The 22,043-nt window shown below is 39.6% G+C and overlaps 1 protein-coding gene across 3 annotated transcripts in view; it reads left to right on the top strand.

The window, feature by feature from the left end:
* The window catches only part of FAM193A (family with sequence similarity 193 member A), a 100,874-nt gene that overhangs the window by 42,619 nt on the left and 36,212 nt on the right, over positions 1-22,043 (top strand). For all 3 annotated transcript variants that reach the window (XM_037898199.2, XM_037898198.2, XM_037898197.2), the window contains 8 exons: positions 3,560-3,726; positions 3,961-4,128; positions 6,667-6,901; positions 10,562-10,686; positions 14,907-15,051; positions 19,991-20,068; positions 20,737-20,849; positions 21,032-21,274. In XM_037898199.2, coding sequence (XP_037754127.1) covers positions 3,560-3,726; positions 3,961-4,128; positions 6,667-6,901; positions 10,562-10,686; positions 14,907-15,051; positions 19,991-20,068; positions 20,737-20,849; positions 21,032-21,274 — 1,274 coding nt within the window. The remainder of the gene's footprint in view (positions 1-3,559; positions 3,727-3,960; positions 4,129-6,666; positions 6,902-10,561; positions 10,687-14,906; positions 15,052-19,990; positions 20,069-20,736; positions 20,850-21,031; positions 21,275-22,043) is intronic.

Raw genomic sequence — 22,043 nt, 5'->3', positions numbered from 1 at the left:
TGGAGGAGGGAAGGAGAAATCCAGAAACGAAATCAAAATTTACGATATGCCAGTTTTCTGCTACTTGTGCAGTCCTCTGGGGTTGACTGTGTGGGTCCCCGTAGCCTCTGTCCCCCCTCCCCCCACATGTTCTTGGGCGTCTGGGTGAGGAGGCTATGGAACTTGGGGAGGAGGGAGGGCGGTTATTCAGGGCCTGCAGCGGCAGTCTGTGGTCTTGCTGCCTTTCCCGCATTAGATCCACCATACAGCAGAGCATGTCAGTTTGCTCCCTCATGAGCTTGACCATAGCATCCTGCCTGCTCTCATCGCGCACGTCCCTCATGTAACGCTTTACGCGACTCCACAGTTGTTTCACTCCATGCATTCAACTGGGCCCTATCAGTGCGGGAGGACTGCATGAGCTCGGCAAACCTGTTGTCCCGAGTTTGTTTTTTCTGCCTTCTAATCTGGGCCAGCCTCTGGGACGGAGTAGATAGGGGCTGCGCTGAAACATTTGCACCTGCTGCGGGAGGAGAAAAAGGGAGGGTAGTATTTTAAAAGATATATTTTTAGAGAACAAAGGGGACACTGTTTCTCAGTGAAACAGGCAATTCATAGTACACAGCACATGTTCTTTCTATACAAGGTCACATTTTGCCTCTTCTACTGAAGTGCCTGCCACTTTGGTGTGAGTAAGCCATCACATGTGGCCAGGCAACAGAATTCAGCTTGCAGGCAGCCTGCAGGCTCTCTGGGATGGTCGCTTCACACAACACCCTGCCCCCCCCCCACACCCACCCATTGTGGGGCTCCGATGACGCTCTGAGCAGGGACGAGCCCTTTAAACTAAACGCAAACAGCCCAGCGTGGCTGGGTTTCCCCCCACCGCGTGGCTCCGATCAAGCTCTCACTCACCAGAAGTGCCTTCTCCAGGGTCATGGTCCGGGAGCATGCCTTGGGAGTGGGGGGAGGCTATTGGCTGCAGCATTAAGAATAGTTCCTGGCTAGGGGGGAAAACTGATTCCCCACTTGCCGCCTGTGCACTGTCCTCTTCGTCCTCCAAAAACTCATCCTCCTCGCTCGGTGCTACTTCTTCCTTGGGGGTGTCCACGGACAGTGGTGGGCTAGTGGTGTCGTCACCCCCCATATTGCATGCAGCTCACAGTAGAAGCAGCATGTATGGGGCTGTGACCCAGAGCACCCGTTCGCCTCCCTGGCTTTTTGGTACGCTTGCCTGAGCTCCTTGATTTTTATACAACACTGTTCTGTGTCCCTGGAGTAGCCTCTTTCCGTCATGGCACTGGAGACTTTAGCGTACGTATGTGCGTTCCTTTTTTTTGGAATGTAGTTCTGCCATAACAGATTCGTTTCCCCAACATGCGATGAGATCCAGTACCTCCCGTTCGGACCATGCTGGAGCTCGTCTGCAAATCCGGGACTGCATGGTCTCTTGAGATGGGGGACTCGGCATGGTTGCCTGTGATGATGGACTGTGCTGATGGTGACCAAACAGGAAATTCAAAAGTTCCCGGGGCTTTTATTGCCTACCTGGTTAGTACATCGGAGTTGAGTGTTGTCTGGAGCAATCACAAGGGAGCATTCTGGGATAGCTCCCAGAGGCCAATGTTGTTGAATTGCGTCCACAGTACCTGTAACCCGGAACTGCGATCTTGATTTTAGCGCTACTCTACTTGCTGAGGTGGAGTACAGAAATTGGAGTAAAGAGCCCTTTAAATCGAAAAAACTCGTTTGGTCGTTTGGACGGAACCAGTTTTATTTCGAGGTAACTCGGCTAATTCCGAAATAACTGCATACTGTAGACCAGGCCTTAGATATATCAGTCAGCGTGGGCTGGAATGTAGATGACCTCTTACAGCAGGTCCATGGTCACAAGGCTACTAACTGTTATTACCAAGCACCTGAAAACAGCATCTTTCCTGCAGCACTGTCTGTAGAGTAACATCTAGCTATTGGAAACAGCAAGATTTTATGCATTTAGCTAAGATAGCTTATCAAACTATAGAAAATGAGCTACAAGCTGTCAAATCCAAACATAGGTTAAATAGGTTACATGTTTAATTCCAAAACACATTCTAATTAAATTTCTATCTAGCACTTTACATAAAAACATAAGAGTGGCCATACTGGGTCAGACCAAAGGTTCATCTAGCTCAGTATCCTGTCTGCCAACAGTGGCCAATGCCAGATGCTCCAGAGGGAATGAACAGAACAGGTAATCGTCAAGTGATCCATGCCCTGTCTTCCATTCCCAGCTTCTGGCAAACAGGCTAGGGACATTATCCCTGCCCATCCTGGCTAATACCCATTGATGGACCTATCCTCCATGAATTTATCTAGTTCTTTCTTTAACCCTGTTCTAGTCTTGGCCTTCACAACATTCTCCGGCAAGGAGTTCCACAGGTTGACTGTGCGTTGTGTGAAAAAATATTTCCTTTTGTTTGTTTTAAACCTGAGGCCTATTAATTTCATTTGGTGGCCCCTAGTCCTTGTGTAATGAGAGAGTAAATAACGCTTACTTATTTTTTTCTCCACACCAGTCATGATTTTATAGACGTCTATCATATCCCCCCTTAGTCATCTCTTTTCCCAGCTGAAAAGTCACGGTTTTATTAAGCTCTCCTCATATGACAGCCATTCCATACCCCTAATAATTTTTGTTACCCTTTTCTGAACCTTTTCCAATTCCAATATATCTTTTTTGAGGTGGGGCAACCACATCTGCACGCAGTATTCAAGATGTGCGCATACCATGGATTTACACAGAGGCAATATGATATTTTCTGTCTTATTATCTGTCCCTTAATGATTCCCAACACGCTGTTCGCTTTTTCGACTGCCGCTGCACATTGAGTGGATGTTTTCAGAGAACTATCCACAATGACTCCTAGATCTTTCTTGAGTGGTCACAGCTAATTTAGACCCCATCTATATGTATATTTGGGGTTATGTTTTCCAATGTGCATTACTTTGAATTTACAGCTTGTTGTAAAATATTATTTATATTCGTGAGGATGTTAATAATCAACATGTTTTAGGGTTAGTAGAAAAGAAATTCTGTTATTCCCACCTCTGGATTTCCTTGTTTGTCAATTCTTGTGCTTGTTTCTTAGACCATAAGCTCTTCAAGAAAGGAGTGCCTTTAGTTTTGTGTTGTACAGTGTCAGCACTAAGGACTTGTCTACACTTACAGTGCTGCAGTTGTGCTGCTGTAGCGTTTAGTGAAGATGCTACTTATGCTGATATGAGATCTTCTCCCGTTAGCATAGGTACTTCACCTCCCCAAGAGATGGTAGCTGTTTCGATAGGAGAAACTCTTCTGTTGACATAGTACTGTCTACGCCGTGAGTTCAGTTGGCATATCTGTGTTGCTCAGGGGGGCTGGATATCCACACCCAAGAGCAACGTAGTTATACCAACATAAGTTTGTAGTTTAGAACAGGGCTGTATAAATAAGCTTTGAAGTAAAGTTCATTCTAGTTATTAAAGCTTTGCCTGCTTGTCTAAGTTTCATGTTTGTCTGTTTTGTAAGGTACGTTTTTGGTTTGTTTTTTTTTAACAGAGCCAAGATTTCCTTTTGCACATGCCTCTTGGAAACAGTGGATCACAGCAGGAATCTGTAGGAGGAGGGAGAATAACTGTTGGAGCACAGACAGTACCCTCTGCAGATCTCAGTAATTCCTCTCCTTCTGACGTAGCGTGTAATTGTGAGGCCTGTAATGAGCGCAGGTGAGGCTTGCTGCAATCAGTAAACTTGGTAATATTCAACTTATTCTGCTCTCATTTTGCTTATTTAAATAATTTTTGTAATTCAGTGGTAATTCTACTTTTTAATTTGGTTTTCTAATCTAATTTAGTTGGTGGATAGGCACTCTGTTTTTACTGAAGTGCATCTTTGAAATAATGTGGTGGTACAATAACCTTAGTTTGTATGCTATGTTAACCTTTCTCGCATTGTTGCAGAGAAATTTCAGCAGAGACTGAACGTGAATCTCAGCAGCTTCAAAATTACTGGTCAGAAGTAAGATACATGGTCCGATGTGTATATCGCCAAGCTGGGACCCCATTGGCAGATGATCAAGACCAATCCCTGGTACCAGACAAAGAGGGAATGAAGGAGTTGGTAGATAGGTATAAAAAATTTTTTATAGAATTTTCTTATGTAGATTAGAATTGTTCCTCCAGTTTAAAGGGTCTTTATTATGAAGCTGCAAATAATTCAGAATCACTGATTCCTTTAGTAGAAGTGTATTTACCACTGCTTAATCTGTGGCCATTCTTGTTAAAATCATGAATCTCTTATGTGTCCAAATATTCAGAATTTGTCATTAGAATGAGGAATCAGAGCAATTTTAACCAAAACTCCTGCATAAATATGTTGAACATTGGCTTAAATGTATCATGAAATTATTAAACTCTGACATACTAGTCTGTAAGAGGGCTATTGATGCATAAATTATGCATATCTCCTAAAAATTCATCTCTTCAAAAGAATATGAGAAGATTAATATTAAGAGCTGACATACTACTCTCAGATGACATTTCCATACATTAGACTTTGTCCTTATTTAGTGCATTGGATTAGAACGAACAGTGGTGGATTCTTATAACCATGATGACAGCTAAAATATTACATCATTCAAAAAAAAGAAATTAGTACATAACAGTGGATTATTGCACTAGGAAAACTGAGATTTGTAGACACTTAAAAATTAGTTGCATATTTGGAATGGGAATCCTTTCTTAGTATGATGTAGAGAAGATTAGCTTAATGTGATCTCTGAATATTCATGCTATTGAAGATAATATAACAATCTGAATGTCTTTAAACTTCCCCAGTATATTGGGTAACTATCTTAATTTCTTAGCCTCGCCGGAAATGCGAATCCAAGAATAGCCTACTGGTGTACTGAACATTTAAAATATTAGTGGGTCAGCTCTCCTGGTACCTGCATGACACTAGCACTACGAGTAAGAGCTTCTGGCTGGAACTAAGGGCTTGTCTTCACTACTGCTGCAATCAATGCAGCAGGGATCGATTTAGTGGGTCTAGTGAAGACCCGCTAAATCAACAGCAGAGCGCTCTCCGGTCAACCCCAGTACTCCAGTTGTCTGAGAAGAGTAAGCGAAGTCGATCGGAGAGCATCTCCCGTTGATACAGCACAGTGAAGACACTGCGGTAGGTCGACCTAAGCTATGTCGACTCCAGCTATGTTGTTCACGTAGCTGGAGTAGCGTAATTTAGGTTGACTTACCCCGGTAGTGAACACAAGGCCTAAATTCTGGCAAGATAAGTGTGATGGTTGGTAGAGAGAGATGTTTTGAAGGACTCTATCATCAGTTGATACCATCCTGGGAGTGTTCAAATATCATGCAGTCTGTCTCATTCTGGAATCATAATTGCTCTGGGATGCCCAAATGATCTTTGACTATAATTGGCTGGTCAAGAGACTTTGGCTTTTACTGTTAGCTACAGCTTGCCATGATGATCCACTTGCTCATCATTCTTAATCTGTCAGTGTTTTGTTGTATCAGACTTGCTGTCAAACAGTGGATTGCTGTTTCAATATCTGCTTCTATTGTGTGAGACTATCCACTGGGTTTGAACACATTTGTTCAATTATATTGCAAGAAAATACCACTATTAGTCATGACTTGTTTGTCAAATACTTAATAAAAACATACATTTCAGATTTTAAACTAGAGAACGTGAAAGGTGGTGTAGTTGTGACTCACTATTTTTTTTTCTTTGATTAAATATGCATTATGTGTGTGTTTATATAAATTGTTTCTTTTTAGCAGAGGACATTTAGGAATTTCAGTATGTACTGTGTGACATTTCTAATGTAACTGCAAATGTTACTTCCATAAGTTTATTTTACATTTGAGGCATAGGGGTGGAGAACTAGTATTTAAAGTGGAATTATGGTTCTCAATCTGAAAGAGTTGGAAACCACTGTTCAAAACTATAATGATGCCGTAGAACTACATTATCTATATTCCCCTCTTTTTGGGACTGCTCTTAACCTTTGGCAGTGTGAGAGACAGGAGATGAGACTCAAATCTCAGGTTTTCAATAAGCCAAGTATATTGTAGTGTGAGCCCCGTAATCTTTTTATAGCACTGTACAAACGCTAACTATTCAAAATGTTCTGCAACATATTAGATGTAGGTATGGTAGGTAAGCATATTACCCCAATTTGTAAACACAGGAGAGGGTAGCTAAATTGCCAGAGTCCATACAATGAGCTGAGTAGAGCCAGATTTAGGATTCAGGAATTCCTGGCTCATTGCTGCATGCTCAATCTGCGAGACCAGGATGCTGCTTAGCTAGATCTGCCTATCTTAAATACATGTATAGCCCCAATTACCATAGTTTCTGAGTACCTCATAATGTAGTTATCCTCACAAGTTCGAGAAGTACTGTTATCTTTTATCCATTTGAGAAACTGAGGCACAGAGAGACTAAGTGACTTGCCCAAGGTTACACAAGAAATCTGTTGCAGAGCAGGGAATTTGGACCCAGGTCTCAAAGTCCTAGGTTAGTTCCCTAACCCCTAGACCATCTTTCTTCTAGAATAATGCTCACAGTCTCCTAAATATTCCTAGGAGAGTAAACACTATTTTGATTGTCAATTTTTGGTCACAATTATTATTCCAAAAATGCAGGCTTTGTGAAAGAGATCCTTATCAGCTTTATCAACGGTTGGAACAGCAAGCTAGAGAATATGTGCTTGAAATGAAGGTTCGTCTACTCAGGCACTTGTCGCTGGGATCTAAAGTTGCATCAACATTATCAATACCAGGCCCACCGCAGGCACATCAGTTCATCTCACTCCTTCTTGAGGAATACAGTGCACTCTGTCAGGCAGCATGCACAATCAGCACCTTTCTTGTCACTCTGGTAAGATACAAAAAATATTCCTGTGTGCTATTGATCTATAGAGATAATACAAATTTGTTAAAAATACGTGCTGTGAATTCTTTCACAATCCTTTTGCAGATTGCAGAGTATACGCTTTTGTGTGTTTGGACGGGAGAGTGGGGAATACACTTAACTTCTATGTCCTCATTTTGAAATCTAGCCTGGGACATCTTTAACAAAACAGTTAAGTCACAAATGGGTGAAATTGCCAAAACTGTCCATTTGCGAGGGGCAGGGTAAGCTGCTACATCGTCTGAATGATCAAGAGGAAGCTATTAAACAAGTACTGCAAATGGTTAATGGGACTGACTAGTTTCAAAACAAAACTTTTGAATCGTCTGTTCAATATTGAAATATTTGGTGTTGCCATATTTTGAATTATTTTATTTTAGGCAGCCCCATATCTAGGATGGGTAGAATATTACACTAGTCAGCTTCAGTGATGTCTTAAGAAAAGTATTATGAAAGCTTTAATACCCTTTCAGCTACATTAATTCAGATATTCTGATTCTACATATTTTCTTTTCTCTTCCCTGATCGTCAAAGATGCTTGCTTGAGAAGACTATCTCTTGCATAGGAATTAATCTGCTCCTGTTACTTATTACAACCAAAGTCGTCATCCTCTTCGATATAATCCTTTGCTACTAACCAATTCTGTTGTCACACTTCAGGTTATGTTGACAGGTAGAGAACAAGCAGCAGGCAAAGGTCTACCAGAAGAGAAGAGAAATACAGAAAATATAAGTAGTAGAAACAGTTATTTCTAATGTTTTTTCACTTTTCTTTGAGGACTTCGGTCTTTACAGCCTTTTTGTTATGCTGTACTCCCTTATTTCTTTTCATACTATGTACATGCTGAAGACTGCAGTGGGAATATTGACAGAGTAAAGTTTGGTTTTGCTGTAGATGGGCTGGAGAGGTGTGGGACAGAGTTGTAGAAAGGAATGAAATGGGCAGTAAGTAGTGGTAGACAAAAGGGAAGGCATATAGAAGGGGATGGTGTTCAGACCTCTTGGGTGATTTTAAAAAAAAAATGGTGGTGAAGAAAAGTTTCTCAAAGAGAAAAGGAGATGCATAGAATTAAATATTCAAAGAAAAAACACAATTTATTGGTGTTCAGATATACAAAAGTATATGATAGTTGACTGTTTCCTACCCTCCTTGGTCTGTGCTCGCTATTTTCTCATCTTCTTTCCCTGCCCTTAGACATGATGCACTTTTATTAGAAATAATTCATTACCTCCCATTCATTAGCATATTCCTGTAGTAAAGTCTTAAAATTTCTCTCTTGAGAGGATGGTTCTTAAGGTTACTGAGTTGCTTTACTGTTTAAAAACATACTTGACTTCAGAACAGATTTATTGCAGTATGAAAATTAAATTGATGCAACTGAAACTAGACAGTTTTTATTTTCCTCTCTGAGAATCCACTAATTTTGTACACTTTGTTGTCAAGAAGATATAGCTAATCAGGAATTCGTTTTCATGTTTAGCCATTCCTTTCCTCCTTTTTCTGGTCTCTACTGTGGACCAGTAGTAGTAAAGTAGACATGTGTAAGAGATCAAATTGACAGGAAATGCCTAGCATAGACTTGAACTCGCCAACATACCAGTTTTTGCCCTACTTAAGTGGAAAGGGTACCCCATTCTCCAAAGAGTTTGAGTGGATATGGTATTTCTACACTAACCCTTTCCTTATGTGTGATTGGTTCAGCAGTTCAGTCAGTATTGAGAACAGCCATTGTTCCGCTAATAGGCTTCAGCATTCAGAAATTGAACTAAAGCTGTAGTAGGAACATAGGATATTGTTCCTGTGGTGGCTTTTTATATAGATTTCTTGGATTGCTACATGGCCTTTTCCTTAAGCACGCTAATATTTAGAGCTTGGAAACTAAGATTTAACTTCAGAGAAAAAGTGTAAGGAAGTGGTCTCATTTAGCATTTTCAGTGCACGTGAATGCATTTTGTTAAGACTCTACTCCACTGTTTGAGATCAAGAGAAATCCTTTTAGCCTCAAACACACATGAGTGGCTAGATCATCATACTGTAAACTTTGTAATTCAGTCTTCCACTTGGCTAAGGTCCAGCCTTCATGTGTAGCCTGCAGTATGATGGCAGGAAGAGCCTTGAACCTCCATCCATGTGGACTTAATTTCTTAGTGAAATTATGACTGATTTTCCTTCCTTTCAAAGGAGTCCAGCTCTTTGGAGAGGTTCAAGAACAAGCATTAAAGCCTTTTTGCCCCACCAGGGGATGAGACACCATACCAAGATCAAGATGGAGAGACTGTGGTCAGTACAGAAAAGTCCCTCAATCCCCAATTTAGCAGTCTAAAAGAAAAACTTGCCTGATACTTTTTGTAGGCAGTACAGAACCTGATCAACTGAACTAGGGATGTAAGCCTTCTAAAGAAGTTTTCAGTTTTGTTCTTCTCACACCTATGGAACCTACCAGAAGGCTCACTTGTTTTCAGGATAATCGGGCTAAAATTTAAGTTTTATTAGTAATGTGTAGGAACTAAAATCTTTTAAATCATTCATCATCCAAAGCAAGGGAGTACATTGCTTCATTGCACACCTCAGGAGTGGAGAGGCTATAATTATGTACAGATGAGTGTTTTCCGTTGTTTTCTTCGAGCAGTGCTAGCCGGACTAGGAGTGCTTGATACTGAGGTCTGACTTGGAATACATAACTCCTATCAAAGTTTGAGATCTATAAAATAAGATGACTCTATCCCGTGTGATGCTTGTATTACTGATTACTCAAAGTCATAGTGCAGGGGATTCACTTGCTGGTGTGACAGCCAGAATGCTTTTGTTTAATTTTGCTGAGTGTGGGGTCTGATGACAGAAAACAGACACTCGTGTTTGTTCCATAAATGAAACACTTGCTGAACTGATAGTTAGGGGATCTCTCATAGGTGGTCTGTTGTTCAGCTGTCAAAACTGAATTACTATAACCATAGATGTTAACTCTTCTGTTTTAGAAGTACCTCAAGGTTGGAAATGGGTACATGGTTGATAATCCAGAAACCAAGATGCACATTTAGTATGCTAGCCAGATGAGTAAATAGATTGTTGCTTGTTTGAAGAAGAACATTTCTGAGTAACCATACTTAGAAAGGACAACTTTTTCAGTTTTTTAGTTAAACCGTGTGGGAAAAGCAGAACGCTCTAGGAGAGAGGTATTGCCTACTATACATGGTAAAGAAGAATCTAACATTGATCAGGGATGATAGCACATCAAAACCCCTGGAAAGTTTCTGGCTAAGATGATACAATTGATGTCTATTGAGAGAGAGAAATTGAACTGTGAATTTGTGGAAGGCCTTTCAACAAGATAGTACCTTCTTCTGATTTCCCCCCCGCCCTCCCCCCCCCCCCCCGACTATTCAGAAAGATGAGAAAAGAAGCTAGAGTGACTTTCAGAAGTCAGTGAAGGTCCTGATTCATAGATCAGTGGCAAAATATATTTTATGATTGTTAATATTAAAACTGGCTAAGGTCTAAGCTGAATAACCCATCTTCTGGGCTGGTGGGTTTAAAAGGTTACTAGCTAAAGAAATTTTCTTTCTGGCATCTGAAGAGTTCTTTTAGAAATATGTTAGATTTATAGAAAATTTAAATATTTTTAATAGGAAAATGAACACTTGAAGAAATTTCAGGTGACTTGGGAATTGCACAATAAGCATCTATTTGAAAATCTGGTATTTTCTGAGCCACTTCTGCAGAACAGCTTGCCAACACTGGTGTCACAGCTAAGGTAAAGTGTCTTTCAATATATCTGTATACACACACATTAAGTAAAGAGAATAATAGGTTACATAGTATCTGTAACAAAATAGTTACATACTTTTGATAAGACTAATGGTAAAACTATTCTTTTTTTAAAAAAAAAAAAAAGGATTCGATTCTGTGATTTATTTTTTTTCACTAAGCAAACCACTGAAATACCTCTTCACATTCCTCACAAATTACTTTAAGATGAGGTGTGATGAAAACATCTGTTCAGTTGGTGCACTTGTATGTAAATTGGGTTTTTCTTTTAATTACTGCATGTTTGTTTAGAATCTTTAGCTGGTCTACTACTGTAGGTACACTGAAAAACACAAACCTTACAAATGTAGAGTTCAATCCTGCAAAGGTTCACCCCTGAGGATGGTACATATTACCATGATTGGATCCATGAGTGACTTCACAGTATATCCCTGGTGGTAAGTGTTAGCAGAATTAGGCTCTCATAAGCAACCCTCAGATGATGATATCTTTAGCAGTGGCCTACATGCCACTATCCTAAACAGACACACCAAAAAACATAACAAATTAATGGTCATAATATATTAATATTAAACAAAAGCAATCAAATGGACAAAACCCTATTAAACACAGGTTTTTAAAACATTGCTGCTGCTCCTGAGTTTTGCTTTCATAGAGACCTTTAAAAATGAGTTACTTTCTTAGTCTGTGCACCTGTTGTTTGTATGTGAAGTTGCTGGTGCACTATAGGAAATGCAGTAGCGCGTTTGAATAATAGTTTTGATAGATTTGTAAACGGATCATGTGTTTTGACCCAAATAAGCTAGGAATATTTGCGATCTGTCTTGGATCCCATACAATTGAAAGATTAAACTCTCTCTTTTTAGTAACTGTTGTCCTACATTTGTCTTAAACAAATAAATTTGTTGTAAATGTGTAAATGTCAAGTGTTCTATTTCAGAGTAGCAGCTGTGTTAGTCTGTATCTGCAGAAAGAAAAGGAGGACTTGTGGCACCTTAGAGACTAACAAATTTATTTGAGCATAAGCTTTCGTGAGCTACAGCCGATGAAGTGAGCTGTAGCTCACGAAAGCTTATGCTCAGATAAATTTGTTAGTCTCTAAGGTGCCACAAGTCCTCTTTTTCTTTTTAAGTATTTTATTATAACTCCTGATTTTATACAGGTATAAATACTGCAGTATTGCCAACGGAAAATGTTAGATCATGAGTTGGCCTTCAGAAATGGAAATTTTGGAAAAATACGTTTTGAGTTTTATTTGCCTTTTGGTTTTTGAACCAGTGTAGGGTTCATTGGGGTTAAATTATCATGTTCTTCTCTATAGTCGTGAAGGCTAGAAACTTGCTATTTTGTATAAGAAGGGTAACATTGTCCAGAATTATCATTACTTCAGGAGCCAGGGCATTAAGAAAAAAAATAAATTTCGTGAGTCTCATGATAAAATCATGAGAATTGGCAAGATTGATTGCTGGTAGAATTTTAAGCACCGTTGAACATTCCATGTAGTTAACTTATATTCTTAATGCATTTTTATGTTTTCATGATTTTTGGTATGTAGAAAGTATTGTCCTAAAAAAACTGTAGCTGATGTTTCCATAAAAAATAAACAACTTGAGATCTTGGGTGAAATGAAGTTAGTGGCTTTCGTTTAACAGTGGACAATAGTTGTCTGCATTCACTTTGTTCTTAGTTATTTTAGGTTCTCCATGTTGGGACTGAGAAATTTCTTACCATTGCTGCCAGATGGTGGTAGGCAGTATTACATAGCAGTTAGAATAGAGAACTAGGTATGAAGTCCTGGCCCCATTAAAGTCAATGGCAAAACTCTGTGAACCTGATCGTGACCAGGATTTCATCTTAGGAGATGAGATGCTTGGTTCTGACACTAACTTTTTGAGAAGCTCTCGGCAAGTCACTTAACCTCTTTGCCTTAGTTCACCAATTGGTAAAATGGGGATAATACTTGACTGAGAGGCATGGCTTGGTTTATATTTGGAGGAACTCAAAGACCTTTTTAATGAAATGCACGTTAGAAGTGTGTAACATACTATAATCTCTACCTTACTTGGTTCTGAGACCAAGGTTCAGGATGCTGACTTGGTAGTTTGCGGATGCTTGCATTAATGTTTTATGGCAGACCTCAAAGAAACAAGCAGTATAAAACTGCTGATTCCACAGTAGTAAGGGATCAGGAAAGCCTCTGTCTTCCATTCCTGAAAATTCCTCTTTGAGGGAGAAGTGTCTTTTAACCTACCAATCTCAGAACAAATGCTGACTCTAGTGGGTAGGAAGTGAGTTTACTCATGAGGGAATTCTGTGCCAAAAAAACAAAAATTCTGCACACACTATTTTAAAATTCTCCAAAATTCTGCAAATTTTATTTGTCAATAAATAAATGCAGAGGCTCCAGCATGGCAGGGGGGAGCACAGGCCACTGACTGCACAGAGGTGGGAGATCACCCTGCAGGCCTCCCCCCTCTCTCCCTGGACATGGACTCAGCAGTGAAGCTGATCCTGACACAGCGCAAGGGCCAGGCCAGCCCCAGAAACACCTGGGGCCTTGCCCCTCTATGCCAAGTACACTAGATGTAGGCAGGCAGGTTCAGCCCAGCAGGATCCAAGTGTGGAGCAACTTAATGTGGAGAGATCCAGATGTGGGGTGATTGCCCCACACAGAACCCAATCTGGGTTTGGGTGGCTTTGTGGGGGGATCTGGATGAACAGGGGCTCATGGGTGGTGTGGGGGAGAGGTTCTGGATGCAGAGACAATGGGACTATGCGGGGAGGGGGGGGTCCAGGTGAAGGTAGTTGGAGTTCTGCAGGGGGGTCTGGGTGTGGAGGGCTTAACTGGAGGGGGCGGTCCAGGTGCTGGCTTTGTGTGTTGCAGATCTGGGTGCTTGCTTGGTGGGGCTCAGTGGGATGGGGATCTGGGTTTGTGGGGGCTTGTCAGTGTGGTCCAGGTGGAGGGGGGTGAGTGGGGGAGGGTAGTTTGGGTGAAGGGGTGGGATCCGGATGCAGAGGATGAGGCTTGTTAGGGTATGGGTTCAGGTTCAGGGGCTTGGTGGTGGGGTTCTGGGTTTAGGGCGTGAGGTTTGGTGGGGTGATCTGGGTATGAGGCGGGTTGGGTGAACGAGGGAAGCAGCTACCTGTAAAGTTAACCCTCCCATGTGGCTGAGGAGCAATGGGGGCAGGAAGGGGGCAATGGTGCAGAGCTTCTGTAGCCGGAGAGGTTTCTGGGGGAGAGTCTGACACAGCCCTGGCCGCTTCTTGTACAGGAAAAGCAAGTCCCATCCTCCCCAGCCCAGCTGGGACAAGCAAGGTAGGAGCCACTGGCTGAGGCGTCCCCAGCCCTGCACACTTTCCCCCAGTGATTTACCTCTCCACTAGCTGCTCCAGGCACCTGAAACAAAGCACGTGTGCCGCTGGGGAGCGGCAGCATGACTGTTCTTGTGGCTTCCCTTTGCTTCCCAGTCAGAAAGTCATTTTGCTGTGGGGACATGAATTCTGCTCACGTGCAGTGGCACAAAATTCCCCCAGGAGTATGAGTTACTGTGTGTAACCTAGTTATGCAATAGCTTGATTTCATGTCTGTTTCCCCAAGTGGAGGCCCAACAGCCCTAGCTATTAAATAATTAGTGTCATCCTTAATCATTATGCTGATTAACGCTTCACCAGACCTGGGTTTGTCTTTGCTATCCAGCTCTTTGGTAGATGGTCATCTCTACTTGAGGCATATGTGGTTCAGGAAGATAGGTATATCAAGCAATAAAGCTGGGTGAATAAGTATGCTAAGTCAGTTGTGATGACCCTAGGTTTGCTTCTTACTTACTCACAATTATTGCTTACATGGGTTACAGAACATCAAGAGTGAGCTGTTGTCAGACCTTTATGCTTAAAAATACAAATAAACATGTTTTGGGGAACTAGTGGCCAAATAGCTTCTGTGTCAGTTACTGTAGTTACATTAATCGCCTAAAGCCATTTTTTTGGATCCTAAAACTATTTTAAGATTTAGTTGGGGTTGGCCCTGCTTTGAGCAGGGGGTTGGACTAGATGACCTCCTGAGGTGTCTTTCAACCATAACCTTCTGTGATTCTAAGTGGTGGTGTATATCAGAAAGGTTAGTGGACATGAGTGAATCATTTTGATTATTAGGTGGATGCCTCTGATTCTATTTCATACTCTAATAATTGCTATTTAAACTTTTAGGCTTGGAACAACACATGATTCCTGTAGTGAAGATATGTATAGTACCTTGCTACAAAGGTATCATCAGTTGGAACAGGAGATGTGTCAAGTGGCTGAAGCCTGGCTTGAATGCCAGAAAAAAATAGATGATTATGTAGATGAACAGGTAAGGACCATGTAAGCTATTGCCTGCCTTGCAGTAAATGTAAAACATACAAAGGTATATATTGCATACATATTAATTCTTAGATGTACTCCAAAAATTATGACCTTTAGTCAAGGTGGTGTAACAGGTGCTGATAAAAATGAATTGTTACTTAGTCTGAATTCCTATAGCATGCACCAATGTATCGTATTTTAATTACTACTTTTGGATAAGAAACCATAGTCTTTAAGATGAGTTTTGTTAATTAAAAACTTAATCCCCATGTTTTATGTACATTGTCAGTAAAGTTACTCATTTCTGCTTAGTTAACTACTACAATCCACTTTGGGATGTTGCAAGTAAGTCTGTTAGCAGTGTCTTTGTTAATGTCTTGCATAAAATCTTGAGGATAGCTTCAAAGTATCTGAAGAAAATTCTTGTTGCCAAACTCTGCCACCTGTATAGCCTGCATGCTCTAATCCTAGGTATACTAAAAGTGAAAAATCACTATTTTGTTAAAGAAAAGTAGGCACAGCAAATAATGAACATTTGCTATTGTTTATAAGAATCAGACAGAAGTAACGGCTGCTACTCTGAAACCTGTCTTCACAGTAGTTGTCTATCTGATTTTACCTTATTTGAATTTCCTTGTAATATTCATGTACTAACAGTGAATACAAATGGTTAAAGGCTGTGTTGCATCTTTGCTTTACAAAGAGAAGCTCTTGAGGGGGAACAGTGAAACCCATTTTTGCATATGTAAATGACAGTGTCTCTTCTAAAATTTACAGTCTTTCTGGGGCTTGAGAGGTGTAGGTCTTTGGAGGCTCAATTTGTAAGCAGGAAATAAGCACATGTTATAGTAGCCATCATCTGATATAAAGTGTTGAGCATGTGTCTGAGTGCAGACTTTGACCAGTCTCCTGCAATTAGACACATGAGAAAATGCTACGGAGATACAGTGCAGTTTTGGGAACTATGCAATAGATTGTGTAATGGAAACAGGAAGCATTCTGGACTCCAGATTTTTTCGGGGGGAGGACCACCAATAGATGAGCCTCCTAGGAAAGAGTGGATTTTTTTCTTCTTTAAAAGAGCAGTTTATAAACAAGCCATTGCCTGCTTCAAATGGTCCTGCCATTGGGAGCATGAGTGAATGGTGAGAAGATCAGTACATTGGCATCACAGACAGAGAGAACTTTGCTAACACAAGAGGCTGAGACAACGGAACTGCTGAATTGCCACCAATTATTTAGCTGTATAAAAGGAGCAAGAACCAAAAGAGAACTCCAGTAAGTGAAAACAAGCACTTTCTTAGGGTAAAATGAGCTCTTTTTAAAATAAAAAGCTGTGATTGGGCAGAAGCTATTCTATGCTTTTATAGTTTCTGAATATATGGGGTGTTCAGAGTCCATATGTAAGGAATATCTGAGGGGAGAGGCATCATTGAGATGGTCTCTGGGAGGCAAGGCAGAAGAAATTTTGTCAATAAGGCCAATGCTCCTGTTGAAGATGCACAGAGCGCAAAAAAAAAAATTTTTTTTTTTTAAATCAAGGAATCTTACAAAAATAAATTTTTCTATGCTGCCACTGGACTTTGCACCGTTTGTCATCTTGGACACATTGGTGAGAATGGTCAGAAATAGAGTTAAAGGTTTGAAACAATCTCACTGTAGCATGTGTACAACTTTTTAAAATAACACTAGGAAAAATAAGAAATGTGCATTGCCGTTGAGAAATTAAACTGAACCAGCGTATCTAAAATCCACACTGGAGAGACAAATGCTACCTACTATTAAGGCCTCATAGAATTTGTAGGCATGAGAAAAGCTCGGCAAACTCTTAATACAACATCTTCCAATATCTTTGTGAATAAAAACCTCTTGACAGATGTACTCAGGGTATTATACAAGCAAAGTACAACACAGGTAAAGAGTCACTAGTTAAATAATATAAAATCAAAATAGTTTAAAAAAACCAAACAGATGTCATGTAAATAAAAGAATGTAGGGGAAACAGTGATTAAAGTAGGAGACACTTTAATTAAAAAAAAAAAAGTGGGGTGGGCAGATGCCCAAGAGAACAAGTTCCTGACACCCTAGGCATCACTACAGCAAAAATATCCATCACCTTCTGACTTAAAGTGCAGCATTGGAAAAGTGGGCCTGTCAGAGCAGTTACTCCTCAGGAAAATGCTAACATAGACCATCTCAAATATGTCCAGATTTCTTCCCACAAATGGATTTTAAGATGATCCTGTTGACTTCTAAAGTTAATCTGTTATGCTATCAGCAGATAGTATAAAGAATATTTAAAAGTCCTAAAAAGGAATTACAGCCTGTGATCCACATTTATTTAATGAAGTAACATTATTCTGGAAGCAGAGCTTCTTTTTCTTTAATGATTAAATTCTCACAGAAACACTAAAAATCAGGCTATTATGGTATGAATAATTTGCATAATGAAGCCACTGAAGTATTCAAAGGCTAATGACTCTGAAGTAGCCTTTATGCCATTGCTTCAATAACATGAATATGAGGATGTCTGGTAGTACTAGTGCTAATGTGCATTTGTCATACTTTGCAGTCTTTATCCATTTGAAAGATCATATTAGTTTGTGAGAGTCCCTATACTTAAAGGCCTAGATTTTGTCTTTAAGACCACAGCCCTTGTGTAGAGAGGAGTACGGAATCTAATCATGCCAGGAATAACACTGGAGAAATTATGCCTGCCTGAGGCACAATCACACTGGGGCTGCTGCTTGCATATGAGGTCATGTTGGTCTGCTCAATCTTGTGTGCCAGCCCTGCTCCACAGGCTGGTGCAAAGTGAAGGGGACAGAAGAATGACCCCACTCCCTTCCCACCCGTCTTCACTAGCTTGCTCCTATGGAGAGGAAAAATATAGCAATTGTTGTGAGATGCACGGGTGCGTAGGGGAGGCTTCTTGCTTGTCCCTCCACTCCTGTGTGCCTAAGTGAGGGCATCTCAGTTTTTCCCAAAACAGTGAATACAGTATAAGTGAAATTACTTCTCAAACTAGTAGAGATTAAATGCATCCACTATGGGGTTGTGGTTGCTGTGTAGATCAACCATTCACATTTGTACAGTGCTTTACACCCACGTAAGGTAGGTGAATAAATATTTTTTTAGGTTCCTAGATTTAGCAGTGATAGGCGCTACTTGAAGGGATGGATAAGTAGGTAGAATAACTGATACAGAAATTAAGTGACTGCCCATGTCCTCAAAACAGTCAGTAGCAGAGCCAGGAATAGCTCTTGAGCATTCTGTATTGCCATAAATCAGGAACATTTTAATCCCTCTGAGAAGTGGTACAAAGGAGGGTCCATAAGTGTTCATGCTTACTATTAACCATTTAAAAACATTATGTGACTTACAGTATTGCTTTTAGTGTAAATTAACATAATTCCCTTGCTGTGAAGGGAATTCAAAATTGAATAGTAGTAATCCAAATTACGTTTGATTTTTCTGATTCAGCATTAGAGAGCAAAATCATGCCAAGTAACATTCAAATTCAAGTGTTAAGGTGTAGTGGGTATAGTTAAACATGGTATTTCCTGAGTGAAACAATACTCCTATTGTAAGTGGTAATCTTTTAAACTCATGTTCATGTTTGAATTCTATGTTCATTCCTTGAAATATGAATTTAAGGTAGTAGTACAAACTGAGGGTTACAACATGAGCTAATCCTAGTAAGTTCTGGCTCATTTGCTGCAAATTTTGTTCCATAAATATATAACCTCTGCAAGGTTTTGAATTTCTAGTACTTATATGCTACATAACAAGGTAAGGGTTGAAAGAAACCTGGTTAGGTGCTTTCCCTTACCTACTGAACCAGTTCTTTCAAAATGATTTGGGAAACAGATGGAGAAACTCCATTTTTGTACTTCAATGTTAAAAAAAAAATTTACTGAATGTAGTATTGTATGCACGCTGGTCTCAGGATACTAGAGACAAGGTGTGTGAAGTATTAGTCAAATAAAAGAGAACTTCTGTTGCTGAGAGACAAGCTTTCAAGTGTACAGAGAGCTCTTCTTCAGGTCTGGGCACTCTCTCACCAACAGAAGGTGGTCCAATAAAAGATATTATCTCACCCACCTTGTGTCTCAAAAATATACAGATTTTTCTTTTTTTGTTTTATGTTTGTAGCATTGTTTGTTAACTCTAAAAAGTGTACTCTTCAAAGACAAAATGTAATCTGATTTTAATAGTGCTTTTCCAGTAACGTACCCCATGGTGCTCTATAATTAAAAAGAAGTATCTTGCTGAGTTAGCTAAACCATAGGCAAGAAATACATTTTAACCTCAACCTTAAACACTGACAGTCTAGATCATTACATTTGAATGGTTATAATTTTAAACTTGATCTTTTCTTTTTATATAATCTTACAAAAAAGAACAGTCCAGCTTCAGTAACAAATATTCTTCTATGATTGAACGAAGAGCTCTAGGTCTGTGGAACACCACAAGACTTGCTCTTGACCTTGAGCGTGTATCTGAGACTTGCCAGAAGTCCTGCATTGCTAGATCTTCTCATTGATCAGGAGATGAGATATTGGGTATCTGATGCAGAACACTTCAAATGTTATCAAAACTTTGTATATAGTATACAGTGGAACTTAATGTCAGTGTAAAGACTTAACTGGGGTGTGGAGGGTGCAAGGGAGGGGAAGATTGCCAAAATGATTTTACATTTGCTTTAGAGTTAAAATACAGTGGCCTTGCTAATGAAGTAAGAAGAGCACTTGGATAAGATAAATTCTGTCTTTTTAATATAACTTGAATAACTTAACTTTGTTTTTAATTACACAAAATTCTTGTGAGTTTTTTCTGAAATAAACATGGACAGGATAAATAAAATAAAATGTGATGGTGGCATAACAAATACAGTGTAGTGTTTTCATGTTTAAACCAATGAATCTCCCTGTATTCTATTTTAGATGGCAATGAAAACAAAACAGCGCATGCTAAAAGAAGACTGGGAATTTTTTAAACAGAGGCGTTTTATTGAAGAGCAGGTAGGATTATGGTGTTTTAGCAATTTATATTAGGTAGTTTGAATATTTTCTGTATGCTATGAGAGACAGACACTTGCAGCTGAAAGAGTAATCTGTATTTTGCACTAACCATATGTGCTCTAATTCTTCAACCCTGTGCTTAGAGCACACTTGGATAAATGGGAGTTAAGCACAGATCAGCTACAGAATTGGGCCCCCATGTTTTTTCTAAACTTTAAGGGTAATTGAGTTTGTTCCTACATGTTAGTCCCTTTGTGTATATCCATAAAAGGCATGTAACTGCTGAAGTGAGAGAACTCTGTGTTGTGATCTAATAAAAATAATATACAAAACTCCAGTTATAACTGGATCAGAGAGATTGACTTAGCCTTGTGATTTCTTTAATATGGAAATACATTGTCTTTGAGCTAACGTACTTTGAATGCCAGGTGTTTACTGCTTCTAACTTTAAGCTTTTGTAGGTATAAATGTTTTTGACTTCGGGTATTGTGATAGATGATCAAAAGGATACTTTTATCAAGTTATTACTTGCATTATAATTGTCTTTTTAAGTTGAGCATTATAAAAGGAAAGGATATTGTTTTGCCATTAGTTATGCTATAAACTGGTTAAAATTTTAGTGAACATATACTTGCAATACTAAACCACTGCCTTACAACTTACTTCAGTTAAATAACAAGAAAGCACTAGCTGGTGAGAACAACTTCACAGACACAATGAGGCATATGTTGTCGTCACGTTTGAGCATGCCTGACTGTCCCAACTGTAATTATAGAAGAAGGTGAGCTGATGTTTTTAATGAGTTCATAATAAAACATTTAATCTCTTGGGTTAGAGAAAAGAGGATATCAAATATTGTAACTGGCACAGTGCATTTAATAAAATTGAATGCAACTTCAAATGATACCTTTTTAGAAATCTGTGACACTGATAAGTTTTATTACTATCTTAATTCTTGAGCAGATGTACTTGTGATGACTGCAGCCTTTCACACATTTTAACATGTGGCATCATGGATTCACCAATAACAGATGACATCCATATTAACCAGTTACCACTACAAATTGATTCTGCTCCGGATTATCTGTCTGAGATCCGCCCACCTAGTATGTCTTCAGCAAGCTCAGAATCAGGTTCCAGTTCTCCTATCACAATTCAGCAGCACCCAAGACTCATCCTTACAGATAATGGCTCTGCACCAACTTTGTGAGTGCTGTTTTTATTGCAAATTTTGGAATCATAATGAAATTGAGAGAACTATGGAAGACAAGTTACAGAAAGTTTGATAGTCATTTAAAGTGAAACTGTCATTGTTTAAAGATTTAACACTTATATTTGCAGTAGTACTTAGCCGCATTGGGGAACTTGCTCCGAGAGGTATCAACTGCCTGAATTCATTACAATGAAGTGGTAATTCTTGAACATATGTCTTAATTTTATGCCTCCAAATGGCTGTACATTCAGGAGTTCAGGGAGACATCCACCACAGAACCCTGCATACACATTTGGCCACTGGCAGTGGCAAGGATAAACTTTCTGGATGGTGACCTGCTAGCTAGATGACTTCTTGTTGTTCCACACATTTTTTTCACATCATCTGAGATCTTGCTTTAGACATCTACCCTAAGTGAAATCAGGGTGGATTGATTTAAATCACTGATTTTGATCGTGATTTAAATCAGCAAGCAGGAAATCTTGGTTTAAATCATTGTTTTAAATCTTGTTTTGCATTTGTACTTTTTAGGTATTTTTCCAAAGAAAATTTGAATGAGTGGTTGGTAACCATTAAAACGCGTTGGTTTGCCTTTATGCTGTATATCTTGCTGCTTTTGCACACCAAAAGGTTATGCTGTGTCTATACACATTATTTTCACTGAGATTCTTAATTTTATATGAGGATGTGAGGGAGATTCCCAAACCTGAGCCGGTCTTTTTAGGTGACAAATCTGAGGAACTGTCCCAGATTGAGATGTCA

This window comes from Chelonia mydas, chromosome 4 (genome assembly GCF_015237465.2).
Source record: "Chelonia mydas isolate rCheMyd1 chromosome 4, rCheMyd1.pri.v2, whole genome shotgun sequence".
NCBI lineage: Eukaryota > Metazoa > Chordata > Testudines > Cheloniidae > Chelonia > Chelonia mydas.
This window is presented reverse-complemented; position numbering and strand designations above follow the sequence as displayed.